Source organism: Urocitellus parryii, chromosome 12 (genome assembly GCF_045843805.1).
Source record: "Urocitellus parryii isolate mUroPar1 chromosome 12, mUroPar1.hap1, whole genome shotgun sequence".
NCBI classification, from domain to species: domain Eukaryota; kingdom Metazoa; phylum Chordata; class Mammalia; order Rodentia; family Sciuridae; genus Urocitellus; species Urocitellus parryii.
Window position 1 is genome coordinate 92710919 of NC_135542.1, and position 19847 is coordinate 92730765.

The 19847-nt window shown below is 39.9% G+C and overlaps 1 protein-coding gene across 1 annotated transcript; it reads left to right on the forward strand.

The window, feature by feature from the left end:
• Positions 1-446: 446 nt before the first annotated feature.
• Positions 447-7248, forward strand: LOC144249686 (uncharacterized protein C2orf78-like). Its single transcript, XM_077791824.1, has 3 exons — positions 447-543; positions 3764-4528; positions 5333-7248. The coding sequence occupies exons 1-3, from the start codon at positions 447-449 to the stop codon at positions 7246-7248; spliced, it is 2778 nt and encodes a 925-aa protein (XP_077647950.1).
• Positions 7249-19847: the final 12599 nt, after the last annotated feature.

The following is a 19847-nucleotide window of genomic DNA, read 5'->3' on the forward strand; positions in this document are numbered from 1 at the left end:
TTTATAACATATTCATAATATTTTAATGAACATTTAAGAGGAACACAGAGATGATATCCCTAACACAAGAGCCTGGGGGAGGGGAGCCATGGGGTGAGCCCATTATGTCCCTCCTGCAGGGCTCACCTACCAGAACTGAGCCATTTAGTTTCTATTATAACTTTCCTGTCACTTTCTCCACCCAATCAACTCTCTTGTCATTTTCCCCACCCAATCCCACCTTCTCCTTCGGAGTCTGACCACTCTATTGGCTACTTCATACCTTTAAACGGCCAGGTTTGTGACATCATTCTCCCACCAAACCTACTGCCACCTGCTAGAATCTTAGGCTTGCCATGTAGTTGTAAACAAATTTGAATCATCGCAAGTGACCAGTGACCAGTGACCAGTAACCAGTCATTAGTGTGGCCAGTAAACAGTGACCAGTGAACTCCATACTGGGAAACATGCATTCTCTAGCCTCAGCCACCCACGCATCCTCTAGGGTGATCTCCTCATCCTTTGTATCTACAATTGATGTGACCTCTTCTCTGACCATGTCAGGTGAGTAAAGAAACTTTTTAAAGCTTTTTATTAGACTTTTACCTGCCTCAATTTACTAATGGAGTCAAAAGAGCTAAGAATAATAGGGGAAAGGATGGAACTAGAAATCTGGACACCTAATTTCATTTGGAATTTGACATGTACTAGGTATAGAACTGGACTATCTTACTCTCTCACAAAATCTGTTTCCTGATTTGCTACATGAGGATAACAGATTGCCCATGTTCTGGTCCCTTACTTTTCTTGCATCTTGAGGGGCGTGTTTATAGAGAATGAAATCCGATTTCATGGTTGTGTTGTTTCAACTGAAAGAGACAAAACCTAGGCAGGGTGGAAACCAAGAGGTTTCCTCTGTAACAGTTTCCCTTCAAAAAGATTTCTACTTCAGTATTTCAAATTTAGTGCCGTTCATAAAAGGGACATTCACATATTTGGGAGTTTTCTGTTTCAACTAGGTGAAAAGAGAAATAGGGAGAGAGGAGCAGGAGGACAGGGCTGTAAGGAGGCAGATGTTCTTGGGAAAGCAAGTTTGTGACTGTTTAAGCACACGGCAATAGGAACTCGGCGGAGGAAGAAAATATAAAAATAAAGGAGAAGAAAATGTTAGAAAAATAGAGATGAAGAGAATGATGTTGTTGAGAAAAAAAGAGGTTGGTTGGGATGGATGTGGAAGAAAAGCAAAGATTTTATTTAAACCAACAGACAGCATAGAGTGAATGTTCCCAGAGGCTGGTTTAGAGAATGTTTAGATTAACAGACCAGCAAGGAAACTAAGACTTGAATGAGGGTATCACTGGGGTAAGCAGGTTATCAGAAAAGTCACACTTGGCTGTTAGAGTTCTTCTATGATCGCTTTCAACACAGATGATGTTGACAGTTTGAACATGAACATTTTAGAAGTATGTTTTAGAAATGATTCTTCCTCCAAACATGCCAAGGAAAGTGGTTCTAGACAGAGCTGGGGAAATGGCAATTTCCGTGTCCTATTTTGTTCTGATTTTTAAACTACAGTGATTTCTAAAACATGTTTTGTCCAAACCTGCATCAGAAGGACACATTCCTTTGTGTGATATAAGCTGTCAAGGTGAAGCTGTTTTCCATCTTTACAACAGTTTTTTTTTTTTTTCTAAAACAGACAATATACAAATGGTCATTGATGATTTCTAAATCTAAGAACCGAAAGAAAGAACTGTATAAGAATAAAAATTCAAGCTCACATCTCTAATTCCAAGTTTATTTAAATAACTATGTGAAGACGTTTTGTTTTGTCTACATTTCAAATAATTGTTTGGGGCTGGGGTGTAAGGTAGCTCAAACATTTTTGTATTAATATAAATGGGAGAAGAAAATGTCAGAATAAAAGACAAAAATTGTTTTAAATTTGTTATTTTATTATACTGTGATGGTTTTCTCAGACTTTAGGGACAAGACTTTTCTCTAAATGTGATAATAAACCAGGCTTCTATGATTTTGTTAAAGCATTTTTTCTGTTTTTTGAATAATCAAAAGGATTATCAGAAAATGTGTTTATATTAATTGAAATATCTACCTAGTGGAATTAATGTCTTTTATTTGGTGTTGGTAATCCTTAGAGGAAGAGAAACAAGAACAGTAATGACTTTACACTTATTGTTTTTTTCTCTAGTATGTACAAAATTTCTTTCGTCCTTCCTTCTGTCCTCATTCCCTTCTTCTTTCCCTCACTCCCTCCATTTCTCTCTCCTTCCCTCCCTGCCTTGCTCCTTATGCCTTCCTTCCTTCCTCTCATTCATTCTTTCTTTCTTATTTTCTTCTCTTCTTTCCAGTTCTGAGGATTGAACACAGGGTCTCATGAATGCTAGGCAAGCATGCTACACAAGCTATATCTCCAGGATATTTTATTTCTTTTCTCAGATAGGATCTTGCTGAATTGCCCAGAGTGGCTTTGAATTCCTGGTTTCCTGCAATCCCACTGCCTCAGGCTCCCGGGTGCTGGGACCAGAGGCCCACCACAGCATGCCCAGATTCATCATGGGTTTTGGCTTTAGTTTTCGCTTCTCCACGTGGCTACCCATCTGTTCACCCTACTTAAATTTGTGTTCACTTTACTTCAAATTTGTGTTCACTTTACTTAAAATTACACACATTTTTAGTATAGTTTCTCTGTCTATATGTACAGCTTGAGAATGCATTCAAACTCACCTTCAATTATGAGCTTTGTTTTGATTAAGAGTATTCACTAAAATCAAAGAGAAACATTCACTTTCATAATATTGTATGCATGATAACAGAACTCATTTCTTAGCAAATTTCATATACACTCACTTTTGCTCATATCCATATGTTCATTACTACGTAGTCATTCCTTTTAGTTCTGAGCTGTGTTTGACTTTTGCTTCTATCTTTACAGAACATACTGTAACTCCCTCCAAATGAAACTTTTTGTAATACCTATTTATCAGTTGTAGCTCAAGACAATACTTTTATTTTATTTATTTTTACATGGTGCTCAGGATTGAACCCAGGGCCTCGCATGTTTCAATTTCTTTCAAGAAGCATTTCTTGAGAAACTGAATTTCAGGTAGTCATTTTCATGTAGGATCAGCAGTTAGGCTGAAAGAGGGCAAAGAATGACGCTTAAATTATCATTTGGATGGTCAAACTGAACTCTAGGAAATATCATGTGACCTGGACAAACAAAAGGAGATACTAAAGATCACTGTGGTGATATCAGTACGATTTTCTATGAACAGGGAAAAACAAATTTCTGTATCTCCAGATTTCTGGTCTTTGGAACAAGAGTCCTGGCCAGGGAGAAAGTTTCCATAATCTGTTGCGGATTCTGAAAAAGTCAGTCTCACTTCCCTGACCCTTGGTGTACTCATTTGCTAACTGGTAATGTTGGGGTTTTCTCTGAGTTCGAAAATACTTCAGTTCTAGGGCCAATTCAGGAGTCAATACTAGTGCAGGCTCAAAGGAAAGGTAGGACAGGTAGAAGGATGCTTATAGGGAACAATGTGTGAAGCAGACCACTTGGGACTTCTGTGCCCAATTTGAGAGAAAAGGCAGGTAATCAGAAGAGTACTTGCAGCCATCCTAAATGGAGTGATTTGGGGTCTCTCAATGATTATTGAAATCAGGGCCCTCCTGATTACTACAACAGTAAGATGTCATTGTTTCTTGACTATTGTAAGAATCTGCCTGTCTCATCAATATTTTCACCACCCTCTTCTTCCTACAGAAAATTTCCAAAATTCTTCTTTACATGGAAATGCTGATTCTCTGCAGCTCTCTCTTCCTGTGGTGACCAATGCAGCTTCCCTGACAGGAAGTGTCTGCAACTTCTCCAGAGCCTCTGCTCCAGCTGCCACTTCAGCATGGTTACTGCCCTCAACCTGTGGCACCTCCTTCCAGCCACTCATGGGCAGTGCCTCCCTTTATCAACATGCTAGCACAGCCATGGTGTCTGGGGTTACTGGCCGGAACCAGACTCCCATGGCACCTGCCCCCTGTCCAAGTATCTCTGAGTGGTATATCCCAGGAAGTGCTGAAAAGAGCTCATCTTCACTCAGGGACTTTAATCTGACTGTCAGGTTAAGGCAGATTACAGCAGATTCTTCCCTATCTATGGCATTCCAGGATGACAAAACTTCCGAAGCCAATGTCATGATCCCTGGGTATCCACTACTATCGGGTAGGCTTGTCCAGGTGACACTACCTCAGATTCCAAATCAAGGACATTGCCTCTCACTACCCCACCAAGAAGGAAGCCAGGTCTACTACTATGATCAAAGCTCTCTGGGGACTCTGCTCTCTGGAGAACATTGGCCCTGCCTGCAATCCTATGGCTCTGTGCCATATGCAGGAAGTAGTGCCGCTGCCCCTCAACCAGAAATGGTGACAGTGCTAAAGGAAGTTCAGCCCACAAATGCCCTACCATCAGTCCCTACACCTGTGACCTACTACTCTGTGTCCACTCAGAGTATAGAAGGAACAAATTTTCAAGGTGAGTACAAACAGCAAAAAGGGGAAGGAATAAGATTACCATTCGAATGGAGGGTCCAGTTTTCAGCTGGTAATTGTGCGTCCACACATCCCTAGAATTCAAGTGCTGAGATTTTAACCACAATCTTGTTCAGCAGTCCCCATTTTCAGACTCTGTAAGAGAAGCATGCAGCACAGCATAATGGCCACCCATGCATTTAAGAGACCTCTAGGAGCACACGGAAGGAAGCGGCTGTTCACTATTTTTGCACTCAGTCCAGCTGCACAACCACACTATAAATATATTTCCCTAATTGTACTTTGGTTTAGAAAAATACATCAACACATATCAGGGTGTGACAGTTTAATTGTCCCTTAATTGACTGCAGGATTTAACCTCTGTATGTAGAGATGCTGCCCAAAGCAGGAGTCCAAAACCCACGACCATTCACATTGATCTCATGAGCAACAGCTCCACCCTCTCCTAGTTCATGGTGTTAAGTGTTCTTACATTCTGGGGAGAGTGGAGAGAATTGAGAGGCCCCTATATGAGAACGAGAGACTTCATGAAAGAGTTTTTCTGGGTTTCCCACAGAGGAGACAAGTGCTCTACCAGAAACCCATGCTGCCATGGTGATGAACCAGCCCAAAAGTAAGACTTCAAGGGATCACCTGTAACTAATATGCAACTCTTAACAGATATCTGTCAGTGGTCCTTTAAAAGAGCTAATAGAAATGCTTTCTCCACAGTTGGTGGTTTCCCTGAATAGTGTGTAGCTGGGAAGGGGGAGCATCCTACTTACCATCGTCCTTGATTCCTTTGCAGGGATGGAAACTTCCCTAGGGATGGAGGCTTCCTTGGGATTGCAACCTCCAAGTCAGACATTTTGTCTTCCACAGCCTCCAGAATTCTCATACATCTGCAATAACAGAAAAAGCCAAATAAGTGAGAAAAACTCACAAACTGAACTTGGGGACATTTCCACAATCACTCCAGTCCAGAGTTCCACTGATTTCTTGGCATTGCCCCCAAATCAAAGCCAGAAACAAACAGAGATTAAGAATTTGTGTGAGATTAACACCATGCTCACAGAGCCGCTGGATGCCTACCAAATTGCCATGGAGAACCAGGATCCTCCACTACTCCCTTTAGACATCCCAGAAATCCACCGGCTTCTGGCCTCCGTTGGTCCTCTGGACCAAGAGGAGAAGCCACATTCTGAAAATACCCTTCTAGAAAGGAGTAGCTTGAGTCTTGAGGACCAAGGCACACTTGAAAATGGGACTGAATTTAGCAGTTGTTTTGGAGACCTCACTGCACTGCTGGGGGATATTCAACTTCCTGAGCTTTTCGATTCCTTGAAAGACCTTGACCAAGCTGAGAGTCCCACAATAACAAATTCCAATGACACCAGATCCATCATGGTGAATCAGGGGCAGGAAATCACAAGTGCCTTAAAGGGTCCTAGTGATCCAGTGAGGAACAAAAAACATAAAGCCTCAGAGTCTCCTCATGGAACTCCTCAGGCCAAAATGCAGCTAAGGGACCTAGAGGGTGCATTAGGAGGAGAAGTTGCTCACAGGGATACAGACAGCAGTAGGGCCAATGTGCACACAGCCAAGCACTCTAACAGCAAAGCTCAGGAAGCTGCATCCAGCAGGAACAGCAAGGCTAAGGGCCATGGGCAGGAAAAGACCAAGAGAACCAGGGAAAAAAATTCCAAGAAAGCCGAGGAGAGGAAGCAGCCAGGCAACAGAGTCCAGGCGGAAGAGAAGCCAACTGTGCCCAAACTAAAGCGGAAGAGGAACCAACCTGAGCTTTGCCAGGAGTCCTTTAAAAAGCCTCGGAGCTGTCTCGGCATGCACATGGTGGAGTCGGTGCAGGTTTTCCACGCACTGGGGAAGAAGAATGACAAGAAAACTGGGCTCTCTTCCTCCCGGGCCCCGGGAAACTCAGGCAGTACCCAAGACCCCCGTACATGCCCAGCTATGAAACCAAGGCTGGTGGTTAAGGGTCCTGAGAAATCACAAGTCAAAGCCCAGAATCCAGATATCAGTGCTGAAGGAGAGGGTCCCGCTCCATCCATTTATGAGCCTCCACCACCTGGGAAGGTCAAATTGGTACCTTTGCCTTTTCTGACCCAGGAGAAACCTCCACCTCGACCAGTAATCAATAGGAGGCCACAGTCTCTGACCTCACGGAGACCCACTGGGGCTTACCCTGCCCAGCCTGGCCCTGCTAGCTCAGCTCAACCCATGGCAGTCAACACATCCCAACCAGCTACTGCCAACCCATCTTGGATTCGTCCTGCCAAGCCAGCTCACCCCGTTTTGACTCATGCCATTCAGTCACGTGTGAGCGCTTCTACCCAGCCTAGTGTCCCTTGGTCTGCTGCTTCTGGGCCTGCACCCTACAAAACATCATCTTGTACTTCTCTTCATTGGCAACCCATTCCCAGGGTTGGGACCAAGCCCCAGTCACAACCGCCCAAGCCTCAAAACCAATATCTCCTCCAAGACTTTGCCTTACAACCAATTCCATGGAGGAAACCCAATGTTGCTGGGCAAGTAGTATCAACTCCCATCACCAAACAGCAGAGGCCAGAGCGGGAAGCCATGAAGAAGAAGGCTCAACAAGAGCGTGAGAATGCTGCCAAGTACACTGCTTTGGGGAGAGTGCAGTGTTTCATTGAGAGGGAAAGAGAGATGGAGATTTCTCGCTACTATGGCTACACAATGTAAGAGCTGCTAAGATCAGTGGTGCCACTTAGGGACCAAATAGTTTTCCACATATATCTAGATAGAGTGATACACATTTATTTATTCTCAGATGCTTTCAACGTTTAATAAACTTATACAAAGAAATGTAATATTATTCACTAATACATAATAAAGAGGCCTTCTGGTACCACTGAGAATTGTTAGAAAATAAAGAGGCCTTTCGGTACTACAAGGGTACCAAATAGTGTTCTCATATACACATAGATAGATACATGAGAATTTATTCATAGTTGAAAAGGTAGTATAGTTTAATAAAGAAATGCTATAGTATTGATTAGAGGGTAAGTAATAAAGAGGCTTTATATTGCCATTTGAATATCAAATAGTTTTATACGTATATATACAGAGAGGTACATAGATACAAAAGTGTTCACTTATATATTTTTAAGACTTAATATACTTGAATAAAGAAATGTAATAGTATTGTTTGAGAGATAAGTAATAAAGATGCTTCCTGGTACTGCTTGGGCATCACATAGTTTTCCACATGTGTAGATATAAATTTTATAAATATGTAGATACAAAGATACAAATGTATTCACTCTAATATATTTTTAAAGTTTAGTCAAATTGAAGGAAGAAATTCCATAGAATTGGTTAATAGATAATAAAGAGGCCTTGTGTTACCACTGGGCTATCAAACATTTGTCCTCATAGACATATGAATATGTACTCATTCCAATATACTTTTAAAACTTAATAAAATTGAATAAAGAAATGTAATGGAATTGATTAATAGATAATAAACAGGAATTTTGAGTTTGAATGGCTGTTAAATGTGGTTTATTTTGGTAGCGGTGTGGATCACAGCCTACATGAGAAGAAAGGAACTCAAATTTGGCCAGGATAATAGAAGTAAAGGCTAGGAATGGGGGAAAGAGGAAGGCATGTCATCCAGCACTAGGAAGGCAAAAAGAAGACAGATGTATGGGTTTACTGGAAGAATCAGGAATTGGCAAAATGGCTGACCAATAACACAATGTTTGAAACGAGGGTTAAAATGATAAAATGTCAAGCAAGTTGAAAATGATAGGAGACGGGTTCAGGTTGACCAGAAGAAATGCAAAAATCAAACAAAAAACTCTCATGGAGAATGGCTGAGTTTTGGTATACCTGAATGGCATTTTCAAAAATAAGATTCAGGGCACATCCCCACCATGATTGGGTCACTTAAGATCCTAGCTGGGAAAGGTGAATACAAAACATGGGGAATCTACCAGGGGTGTTACAGGGTTCTCAGTTACCCTGAGGGAAGCTGATAACTGGAACTTGGCCAAGTGAACTCAGCAGCATGAGGCCCACCCAGAACATGGCCTGGAATAAATCACCATTGACTCAACACCCATGCACCAGGGCAGCAGAGAGGCACTACTTGAATGAACCTTCACACACAAGGCCAGTACCACTCTGACACTTTACTAATGGTTGAGAAGCAAGGCCTCAATCTGAGGCTTGTGTCCTCAAGTCCTCAGTGTTGGCAAGGGCCCCCTGCAGGCAGCCAACCTGGCTTTTAGAGCACACCATAGAGACGTTGGGGTAGAGGGTGAAGGAGAGAGATCACACTTGAAAGGGGGTTAAATACTGAACTGAGAAGCCTGTCAGGTCCTCTTCCATTGATTCTGGCAGATGCTGTCTTCAGGGACCATTGCCATGAACCGAAGCTCACAAGGAAAACATCACTCCTTGGCTTCCATCTCCACCCAACGCAAGCAGAGTGCGCATGTGCAAAGAGCAACCTGCCAACAGCTGCAGGACCCAGCAGCCCCAACAGCTTTTACCCATTCCCTCAAAACTGCCAGTCACCATCTTCACCACTCTTCCCACAGGAGACATCACCTTTTCCCACATTTTGGAAACTTCCAGAGATATTTGACCCCAAAATATATGTATCACAATTTGTTAAATTATCTGACCTACGGATTTCAAATGTAACCTTTATGACATATTAAATTCCTATGCGTATTTGCATTCTTCTTTGTAGAATTTGCCTGGCTTTCTTGCTTTTCCTATTTACCAGGTCTCTAGGATATTTTTTATCATGTTTTTCCTTTTTAAAAAAAAAAATTCATTATTCTTTCTTTTTAGACATCTATTATGTTCATTCATGTTTTCCCTTTTAGTTATGTTGATTTCTACCATATCTCATCTAATTTCCATTTATGTTGTTCTTTTCTTTTATGAAACATAAAACTCAACATTTCAACCATTTTTATGTGGATAACTCTACAGCATTAAGTAGATGCACAATGTTGTTCAAGCATTATTCACTATCCAAATCCAAAACTTTTCACCATCCCAAACAGAAAGCTATATCCATGATATAATTTTCCATTCCCCTCTCATGTTCTGTCCTATTTTGCATTGCTTGGCCTTCTGTTTTTTAGCTAGTTTTGAAAGAGTGGGCTACCATCTGATGTGCTTGGGGGGTTCTTTTCTGACTTGTTTTTGTCGTCTGAGAGGATGCTATTCTCCTGTTTCTTAGAATACCTTTATTTGGGATTTGGTTTCCTTCTTTTCTTGCTATGCACTTTTATGCAAAATTCATTTTCTTTGTAAAAGTATGGTTGAGGATAGAGTTTCTTATGTGACGGTACGACAACTTCCACCTCTCCTTCCTCCACCTCTTCTTCTTCCCTCCAGTTCTGTCCGTCCCCATTTTCCCTTTGCTCTCCTCCTTCTCCTCCTCTTACTTCTTGAAGTATTAAAAACATGTCGACTTATTTTCTAAAACTTTCTGGCTGTTTACACAGGGAGTTTTATCCTTTGTGTCTATTGTTCCTCCCAGCGATTTCTCCTCTGGGTGAGGCCTTGTCTATAAAGGAGCGTTCTATGTTCATTTTTCAAGAGAGTTTACGGGCTGGACAGCATCAGCCCTTCTGATTTGAATGTGGAACATTTGTACTTACAGCTGCTCCTCAGTATCCACAGACAATGGCACCCAGGACCCCTCACAGACACCAAATTCCACAGAGTTGACGAGAGACTGCACACAAATGATCTAAATCATCTCCAATTACTTACCATACCTAACACAATGTAAATGCTATGTAAATAGCTGTTGTACCATATTGATTATATATCATATAGTACATATTGTAGGACACCTACTGCACTCACTTTGGGGTTGGCCAGAACCCCTCTCAGTTTCAGCCCGTTTTGACCCATGCCAATCAGTCTGTTTTGACTGCTTCTACCCAGCCTACTGTCCCTTGGTCTTCTGCTTCTAGGCCTGCACCCTACAAAGCATCATCTGGCATCTCTCTCCAGTGGCAACCAGTTCCCAATGTTGGCACCAAGCCCCAGTCACAACCACCCATGCCTCAAAACCAATATCTCCTCCAAGACTTTGCCTTACAACCAATTCCATGGAGGAAACCCAATGTTACTGGGCAAGTAATATCAACTCCCATTACCAATCAGCAGAGGCCAGAGCGGGAAGCAATGAAGAAAAAGATATGGAGATTTCTCGCTACAATGGCTACACAATGTAAGAGCTGCTAAGCTCCATGGTGCCACTTAAGGACCAAATAGTTTTCCACATGTATGTAGATAGAGAGATACACATACAGTGTTTAATAAAATTAAATTTAAAATGTAATATAATTCATTAATACATAATAAAGAGGCCTTCTGGTACCACTGAGAATTCATAAAATTAAAGAGGCTTTTGGGTACTAAATGGGTACCAAATAGTGTTGCACATATATACATAGATAGATAAATAGATAGAACTTCATTCATTAAGACACTGTTCAAAATGTAATAAAGTTAAGAAATGCTATAGGATTGATAAATAGGTAAGTAATAAAGAGGCCTTATGGTATCATTTGAATACAAAATAGTTTTCCATATATAGGGGGGGGGGGTACATAGATAAAAGATTATTCACTTATACATTTTTAAGACTTAATATAGTTGAATGAAGAAATGTAATAGAATTGAGAGGTAAGTAAAAAAGAGGCTTTCTGGCACCACTTGAGCAACACATGGTTTTGCATAGATAAAAATATTTTTAAATATGTAGTTATGTAGGTATACATTTATTTATTCCAATAAATATTCAAATTTGAATAAAGAATTGTAACAGAATTGGTTAACAGATAATAAAGAGGCCTTCTGTTACCACTTAGCCATCAAATATTTTTCCACATAGAGGTATGAAAACTTACACTGGTATATGTTTAAAACAATAAAATTGAATAAAGAAATGTAATGGAATTGATAAATAGATAAGTAACAAAGATGACTTTTGAGTTTGAATTGCCACTAATTCTAGTATTGTTTGGTAGAGGTGGGGATCACAGTCTGCATGAGAAGAAAGGAACTAAAACTTGGCTAGGATTATAAGGGTAAAGGCTAGGAATTCAGGAAAGAGGAAGGAATATGATCCAACAAAGAGAGAGATTTATGAGCTTACTGGAAGAATCAGGAATAGGCATAATGGTGGTAGTAAAAAACAAAGTTTGAGGGTAGGTTTAAAAGCATAAAAAGTGAAGCAACTTGAAGATGTCAGAAGATGGGTTCATGTTGACCAGAAAAAATGCAAAAATCAAAGCAAAAGCTCTCATGGAGAATGGCCTAGGTCTCATGACCTACCTGAGAGGCATTTTACAAAATAAGATTCATGGCATATTCCAGCATATTTGAGTCATTGAAGATCCCAGCTGGGAAAGGTGAATACAAAACATGGGGAATTTACCAGGGGTGTCCCAAGAGTTCACAGTTATCCTGAGGGCAGCTGATAACCTGAGACTTGGCCAAGTGAACTACAGCAGTATGAGGCCCACCCAGAACATGGCCTGGAATAAATCATCATTTACCCAACACTCATACACCAGGGCAACAGAGAGGCACCTCTTCAATTAACATTCACACACAAGGCCAGTATCACTCTGACACTTTACTAATCATCTAGTGCTCTAGGATCAAATTGTATGCAGAGAAGCAAGGCCTCAACCTGAGGCCTGTGGCCTCAAGTCCTCAGGGTTGGCAAGTGCTCAGCAGGCAGCCAATCTGGCTTTCAGAGCACAGCTTCCAGAGGTCACCAGTAGAGAGATCACACTTCAAAAGGGGGATAAATACTGAACTATTTGGCTGTCAGGTCCTCCTCCACTGATTCCGGCACGTGCCCCTTCAGAGACCATTGCCATCAACCGAACCTCACAAGAAAAAAATCATCTCCAGCCAAGACTAGTAAAGTGCGCATGCGCAGGAAGCAGCCCGCCAACAGCTGCAGGACCCAGCAGCACAAGGGTTGAGTTAGTTGCGCAGGCTCTCTGCAAGGCAAGAGTCCTGGGGCGCAGATGCCCACTGAGGGAGCTGGCGGGAGAAAAGGGAAAAAATGGAGTGGGGCAAGAGGATGATGGAGGCAGCAGACCATCACCATTGAAAGATTAGTACCTTATATTTTTAAATTATTAAAATAAAATTCACATAAAATTCTTCATTAAAAACGTGCAGTTCAGGGGCATTAAGGACTTTCACAAGTTTGTGTAACCATAGCCACTCTCTAATTCATAACATTTTCATAATCCCAGAAAGAAACACTGTGCGTGCCTGTTAGGGGTCACTCCCACGCCCACCACCCCGAGGCCCCAGGCAACCATTAATCCCTCTGGTTTTGCCTTTTCTGGACATTGCATATAAGAGGCATCATACAATGTGACCTTTTATATATGTCTTCTCCCACTTAGAAGACTGTTCTCAAGGATCATCATCCATGCTGTAAAGTGTGAGTCTTTCCTCTCCGGTTAGGACTGCCTGATACCATATTGTGTGGATACACCATCTTTGTTTATCCACAAATCCCCTGTGGGCATTGGGTTGTTGTTTTCACTAGTAATTTCATTCATTGAGAATTTTGGGCTGAAAGTTATGCTCAGTCTCTCGATATTTAAGAGATAATGTCAATAATTTGCTCAAGATTAAGAACTACCATTTAACTGGGAATGTGGGATTTGAACTCTGGCATTCAATATTTGGAAGTAATATATTCACACAATAGAGCACTTAAAAAGATGCAAAAGAGTACTCATTGGAAATCCACCCATTCCCTCCAATTTTGCAGCCACCATCTTCACCACACTTCCCACAGGGGACTTCACCTTTTCCCACTTTTTGGATCCTTCCAGAGATATTTATTTAACCCCAAAATATACGTATCACAATTTTTTGAATAATCTGTCCTACTGATTTGAAATGTCACCTTTATGGCATACTAAATTCCTATGTGTGTTTGCATTATTCTTTGTAGAACTTGCCTGGCTTTTTTCCTTTTATATTTACCATTGTCTCTACAATATTTTTTATCATCTTTCTAAAAAAGTCTTTCTTCTTTATTTATCTACTTAGTAAAATGTCAAAGATTTGTAAATATTTGTTGTACTATATTTATTAGGGAATAATAACAAGAAACAATCTGTACATAGTTAGTACAGATTCGACTTTTCTTTTGCATATTGTTGACAGGAAGTTGCTTAAATTCACAGATGCAGAACCTATGGATATATGAGCTCAAATGTACTAACTTCCAGGTTGGCCAGAACCCCTCTCAGTTACAGCTGCTCTTCTCCTGCTGGCCCACAGTGCTTTGCAGGAATGCCTGCTGGAGCTTTGAAAGCCTCCTGTCTCCCATTTCCTCTGGTGCAAGTGCTTCTGCCAGGCAGGTCTGGTGCCTCCTGCTGGTGGTTGGCCCTATCCTCTTGTTCTGAGGTTCCTAGGGAAAACTGGGTTCTCTACTTTTGTGGTAAATGCTAATCCAGGGTTTGGCTTTCTTTCATCTATTTCCATGGCCTCTAGGCCAAATGTGTTTTTTTCTTTTCTTTGATTGGGGACAATCAAAAATGCACTGCTGCCTCCATCTTTCTGAAATCCTGATTATTCTTTTAACATATTTTAAATACGTTAAATTTAGTACACTGTAGTTTTCAGTTACCTAAAGAAAAGCTCCATTTCCCCCAAACTAGTTAAGACTCTGAGGCAGACTGTGAGTCCCTTCTAACATGGCACCTCATGTTTGTGCTTTCCGTTCATGTTTTGAATGAGAAGTTACAACAACAATCTCAGGGTTCAGGGGGAGGGACATCTGGCCACAGGAAGAGGGAGTAGTCTGCTGTACAGGTGGAGAATGGGGACATGGCCTCTAGTCTAAATGTGTGTTTTTCTTTTCTTTGTATCTACTTTCTAAACATGTATGAAAAGGAATCTCCAATATGTTCTCCTTCCACTGGTGGAGGGGAGTCAGGGAGGGTGATCTGGTCTATGCAAAATTTCCTTTAGTTAATGTCATCTTTCCAGTTGCCCTGGCCAGAATCCTTTGACATCATTTGACTCCTATCTTTCTCTCCCAACTACACACTCAGAATATTAGCAAATTCCAAATACCATCTGCCCTCTTCAAATTGCATCTAGAACCTATTCATTTCTGACTACATCCCTTCATTTCTACTCTCACATAACCCCTAACAATTTCTTGCCTGTCTCTACCCATGTTAGGGGTCACAACCATTTTGTATAAAATGCTGGGTAGATGTCAGCGTTTATGAGCCAGATTTTCTCTGTCTCTACAACTCCACTTTGCACTTGTAGAATAAATGTGGCCATGCAAAATAGGTAATCACATAGATATTAGTTGTGTTCTAATAAAACTTTATTCACAAAAACAGGTTGCACTGCTTCACTGACTCTGGCTCTGCCTGATCTACTGCTATGATCCCTTCACTCACTGCACTCTAGACATACTGAGCCCACTTGCTGTTCCATGGCTGGATCGCTCTTCTCATCCTTTAAGATTTTTCTCAAATGGAATCTTTTCAATGAGGATTTCTCTGACTATTCTATTGGAAACTGCAATCACCTCATATTTTTTCCTCCATTACTCGTGTCTGATTCCCTTCACTAGAGCCCACTTCTCCTATAGTGCTCTAAACTTTAAATACACTATGTAATTTACTTCTTTGTTATCTTTATAGCTTATATTCTCCATCACTCCCTTGCCCATCACTAAAATGTAACATACTCAAGGCAAGAAATTTTTTTGTCTGTGTTGTTCACTTCAATGTGCCCCTTGACTTAAACGGTGTCTAGAACATAGAGGTAATCAAGATATGTTTGTTGAATGACTGAATAAAAGAATTTTTTAAAAGAGTGTAAATAGAGTGGCATGCAATTCTTTCTGTCTCACTGAAAGTTATAGTGTTATCCCACTCCTTGGCATATATCCAAAGGATGTAATATCAGCACACTATAGTGTCATGGCTACAACAATATTTATAGCAGTTCAATTCACAATAACCAAGTTATGTAACCAACTTAGGTGCCCTTCAACAAAAGACTGGGTAAAGAAAGTGTGGTATGTTATGGCATATTACTCACAATGCCATATAACTCAGCCATGGAGAAGAATGAAATTATGGCCTATGCTAGTAATTGGATGGAACTGGAGACTATCATTCTAAGTGAAGTAAGCCAATCTCCCCAAACCAAAGACCAATGTTCTCTCTGATATGCAGATCCCAAAACACAATGTCGGGTAGGAGAGGGAAGAAAAGAAGATTATATGGATTACACAAAGGGGATTAAGGAAAGGGAGAAGGTGGGAATAGGAAAGACAGTAGAATGAATCAGACATAAATTTTCTATTTTCTTTTTTTCTTTTTTTTTTATTGGTTGTTCAAAACATTACAAAGCTCTTGACATATCACATTTCATACATTAGATTCAAGTGGGTTATGAACTCCCATTTTTAACCCACATACAGATTGCAGAATCACATCGGTTACACATCCACATTTTTACATAATGCCATATTAGTAACTGTTGTATTCTGCTACCTTTCCTATCCTCTACTGTCTCCCCTCCCCTCCCCTCCCATCTTCTCTGTCTACCCCATATACTGTAATTCATTTCTCTCCTTTATTTTTTTCCCATTCCCCTCACAACCTCTTATATGTAATTTTGCATAACAATGAGGGTTTCCTTCCATTTCCATGCAATTTCCCTTTTCTCTCCCTTTCCCTCCCACCTCATGTCTCTGTTTAATGTTAATCTTTTCCTCCTGCACTTCCTCCCTGCTCTGTTCTTAGTTGCTCTCGTTATATCAAAGAAGACATTTGGCATTGGTTTTTTAGGGATTGACTAGCTTCACTTAGCATAATCTGCTCTAATGCCATCCATTTCCCTGCAAATTCCATGATTTTGTCATTTTTTAATGCTGCGTAATACTCCATTGTGTATAAATGCCACATTTTTATCCATTCATCTATTGAAGGGCATCTGGGTTGGTTCCACAGGCTAGCTATTGTGAATTGTGCTGCTATGAACATCGATGTGGCAGTATCCCTGTAGTACGCTCTTTTAAGGTCTTCAGGCAATAGTCCGAGAAGGGGAATAGCTGGGTCAAACGGTGGTTCCATTCCCAGCTTTCCCAAGAATCTCCATACTGCTTTCCAAATTGGCTGCACCAATTTGCAGTCCCACCAGCAATGTACAAGAGTACCCTTTTCCCCACATCCTCGCCAGCACTTGTTGTTGTTTGACTTCATAATGGCTGCCAATCTTACTGGAGTGAGATGGTATCTTAGGGTGGTTTTGATTAGCATTTCTCTGACTGCTAGAGATGGTGAGCATTTTTTCATGTACTTGTTGATTGATTGTATGTCCTCCTCTGAGAAGTGTCTGTTCAGGTCCTTGGCCCATTTGTTGATTGGGTTATTTATTATATTACTGTTTATTTTTTTGAGTCTTTGTATACTCTTGATACTAGGGCTCTATCTGAAGTGTGAGGAGTAAAAATTTGTTCCCAGGATTAGGCTCCCTATTTACCTCTCTTATTGTTTCTCTTGCTGAGAAAAAAAACTTTTTAGTTTAAGTAAGTCCCATTTGTTGATTCTTGTTATTAAGTCTTGTACTATGGGTGTCCTATTAAGGAATTTGGAGCCCGACCCCACAATATGTAGATCAGAGCCAACTTTTTCTTCTATCAGACGCAGAGTCTCTGATTTGATATCAAGCTCCTTGATCCATTTTGAGTTAACTTTTGTGCATGGTGAGAGAAAGGGATTCAGTTTCATTTAGTTGCATATGGATTTCCAGTTTTCCCAGCACCATTTGTTGAAGATGCTATCCTTCCTCCATTGCATGCTTTTAGCCCCTTTATCAAATATAAGATAGTTGTAACTTTGTGGATTAGTCTCTGTGTCCTCTCTTCTGTACCATTGGTCCACCTGCCTGTTTTGGTACCAGTACAATGCTGTTTTTGTTACTATTGCTCTGTAGTATAGTTTGAAATCTGCTATCTATCGCTATGCTGCCTGATTCACACTTCCTGCTTAGAGTTGCTTTTGCCATTCTGGATCTTTTATTTTTCCATATGAATTTCATGATTGCTTTATCTATTTCTACAAGAAATGCCATTCTGATTTTGATTGGCATTGCTTTAAACGTATTAGAGAACTTTTGGTAATTTTGCCATTTTGATGATGTTAGTTCTGCCTATCCATGAACAGGGTATATTTTTCCATTTTCTAAGATCTTCTTCTATTTCTCTCTTTAGGGTTCTATAGTTTTCATTGTATAAGTCTTTCACCTCTTTTGTTAGGTTGATTCCCAAGTATTTTATTTTATTTTTGAGGATATTGTGAATGGAGTGATTGTCCTCATTTCCATTTTAGAAAATTTGTGGCTGATATACAGGAATGCCTTTGATTTATGCGTGTTGATTTTATATCCTGCCACTTTGCTGAATTCATTTATTAGCTCTAATAGTTTCTTTGTAGACCCTTTTGGGTCTGCTAGGTATAGAATCATGTCATCAGCAAATAGTGATAATTTAAGTTCTTCTTTACTTATTTTTATTCCTTTAATTTCTTTCGTCTGTCTAATTGCTCTGGCCAGTGTTTCGAGAACTATATTGAATAGAAGTTGTGATAGATGGCATCCCTGTCTTGTTCCAGATTTTAGAGGGAATACCTTCAATTTTTCTCCATTCAGAATGATGCTAGCCTGAGGCTTAGCATAGATAGCTTTTACAATGTTGAGGTAAGTTCCTGTTATCCCTAGTTTTTCTACTGTTTTGAACATAAAGGGATGCTGTACTTTGTCGAATGCTTTTTCTACATCTATAGAGATGATCATATGGTTCTTATCTTTAATTCTATTGATGTGGTGAATAACATTGATTTCTGTATATTGAACCATCCTTGTATCCCAGGGATGAATCCTACTTGATCATGGTGCACAATTTTTTGATGTGTTTTTGCATCCAATAAATTTTCTATTTTCATATGTGAATACAAAACCAGTGTAACTCCATGTACAACCACAAGAATGGGAAGTTATGCTCCATGTATATATGTCAAAATACATTCTACTATGCTGAACACAGTGGCACACACCTGTAATCCCAGTGACTCAAGAGGCTGAGACAAGAGGAGCAAGAGTTCAAAGCCAGACCCAGAAAAGGCGAGATGCTAAGCAACTCAGTGAGACCCTGTCTCCTAATAAAATACAAAAATGGGATGAGGATATGGCTCAGTGGTCAAGTGCCCCTGACTTCAATTTCTTGTATCCAGCTACAAAAAATTATATTTTATTATTATATATAAATAAAAAGAAGAAATAAAGTTTTTTTTAAAAAAGTAATTAGAAATACAAAAAAGTTATAGTGTCTGCTTTTAAGCCAGTTTATAAAATAAATGTGTAAACTAAATATAAAATCATAAATCCCTAACCTGAAGTGCACCAAAGGACCCTAAATTTTCCTATATCATTTAACTACTTTTGACATTCTCAACCTTGAGAATGGAACTTTTACCTAAAACAAAGATCTTGAATTTTTAGGAAATAAATTGTATAACTCATAGCTAACTAGCCAGAAACAAAGGAACAAAATATGTCTAAAATACAACTGATTCCTCATGTACACATTTAATCATTAATATTAACAGACACACATATTAAATCTTTCCAAGCATGCATAAGAATATGTTTTCCAAACTTGTCATTTTTCTTGATGACAGGAGATACAGACTTTAAAGAAACTATAGGTGGTGCTCCAAAGCATAGATTAATCTCCATGTTATGGTTTCACTGTAGCTTTTTCTTTCTTTTTTTTTTAGTTTTATTTAGTTATACATGACAGTAGAATGCATTGATGCACTTTGATATATCATACAGAGATCAGATATAATTTCTAATTTTTCTGAGTGTACATGTTATAGAATCATATTGATCATGAAGTCACATGCTTACTTCTTAAGGGACAACTTCATTAAGTAATTCCAACTCCAAGTAAAAAGACATAATTTGCATTCTATAATAATGTACAGCTTAAAAATCCAATGCATTTAAGACACTTCCCTATATTTAAACTAGCTCGTCCCAACTTTTTCTTCCCATGTATTTACTTTTCAACTTCTATCATTTTGTATTCCCAATAGGTTAGCAGCAAACATTTTACCAGGGTGAACAATTTGTGAACAATTTCATTCCATTTCTGCTTTCAGTTTCATTCCATTTCTGCTTTCAGAGCACCCCCATTCCCTAGCAATGTTCCACAAAGG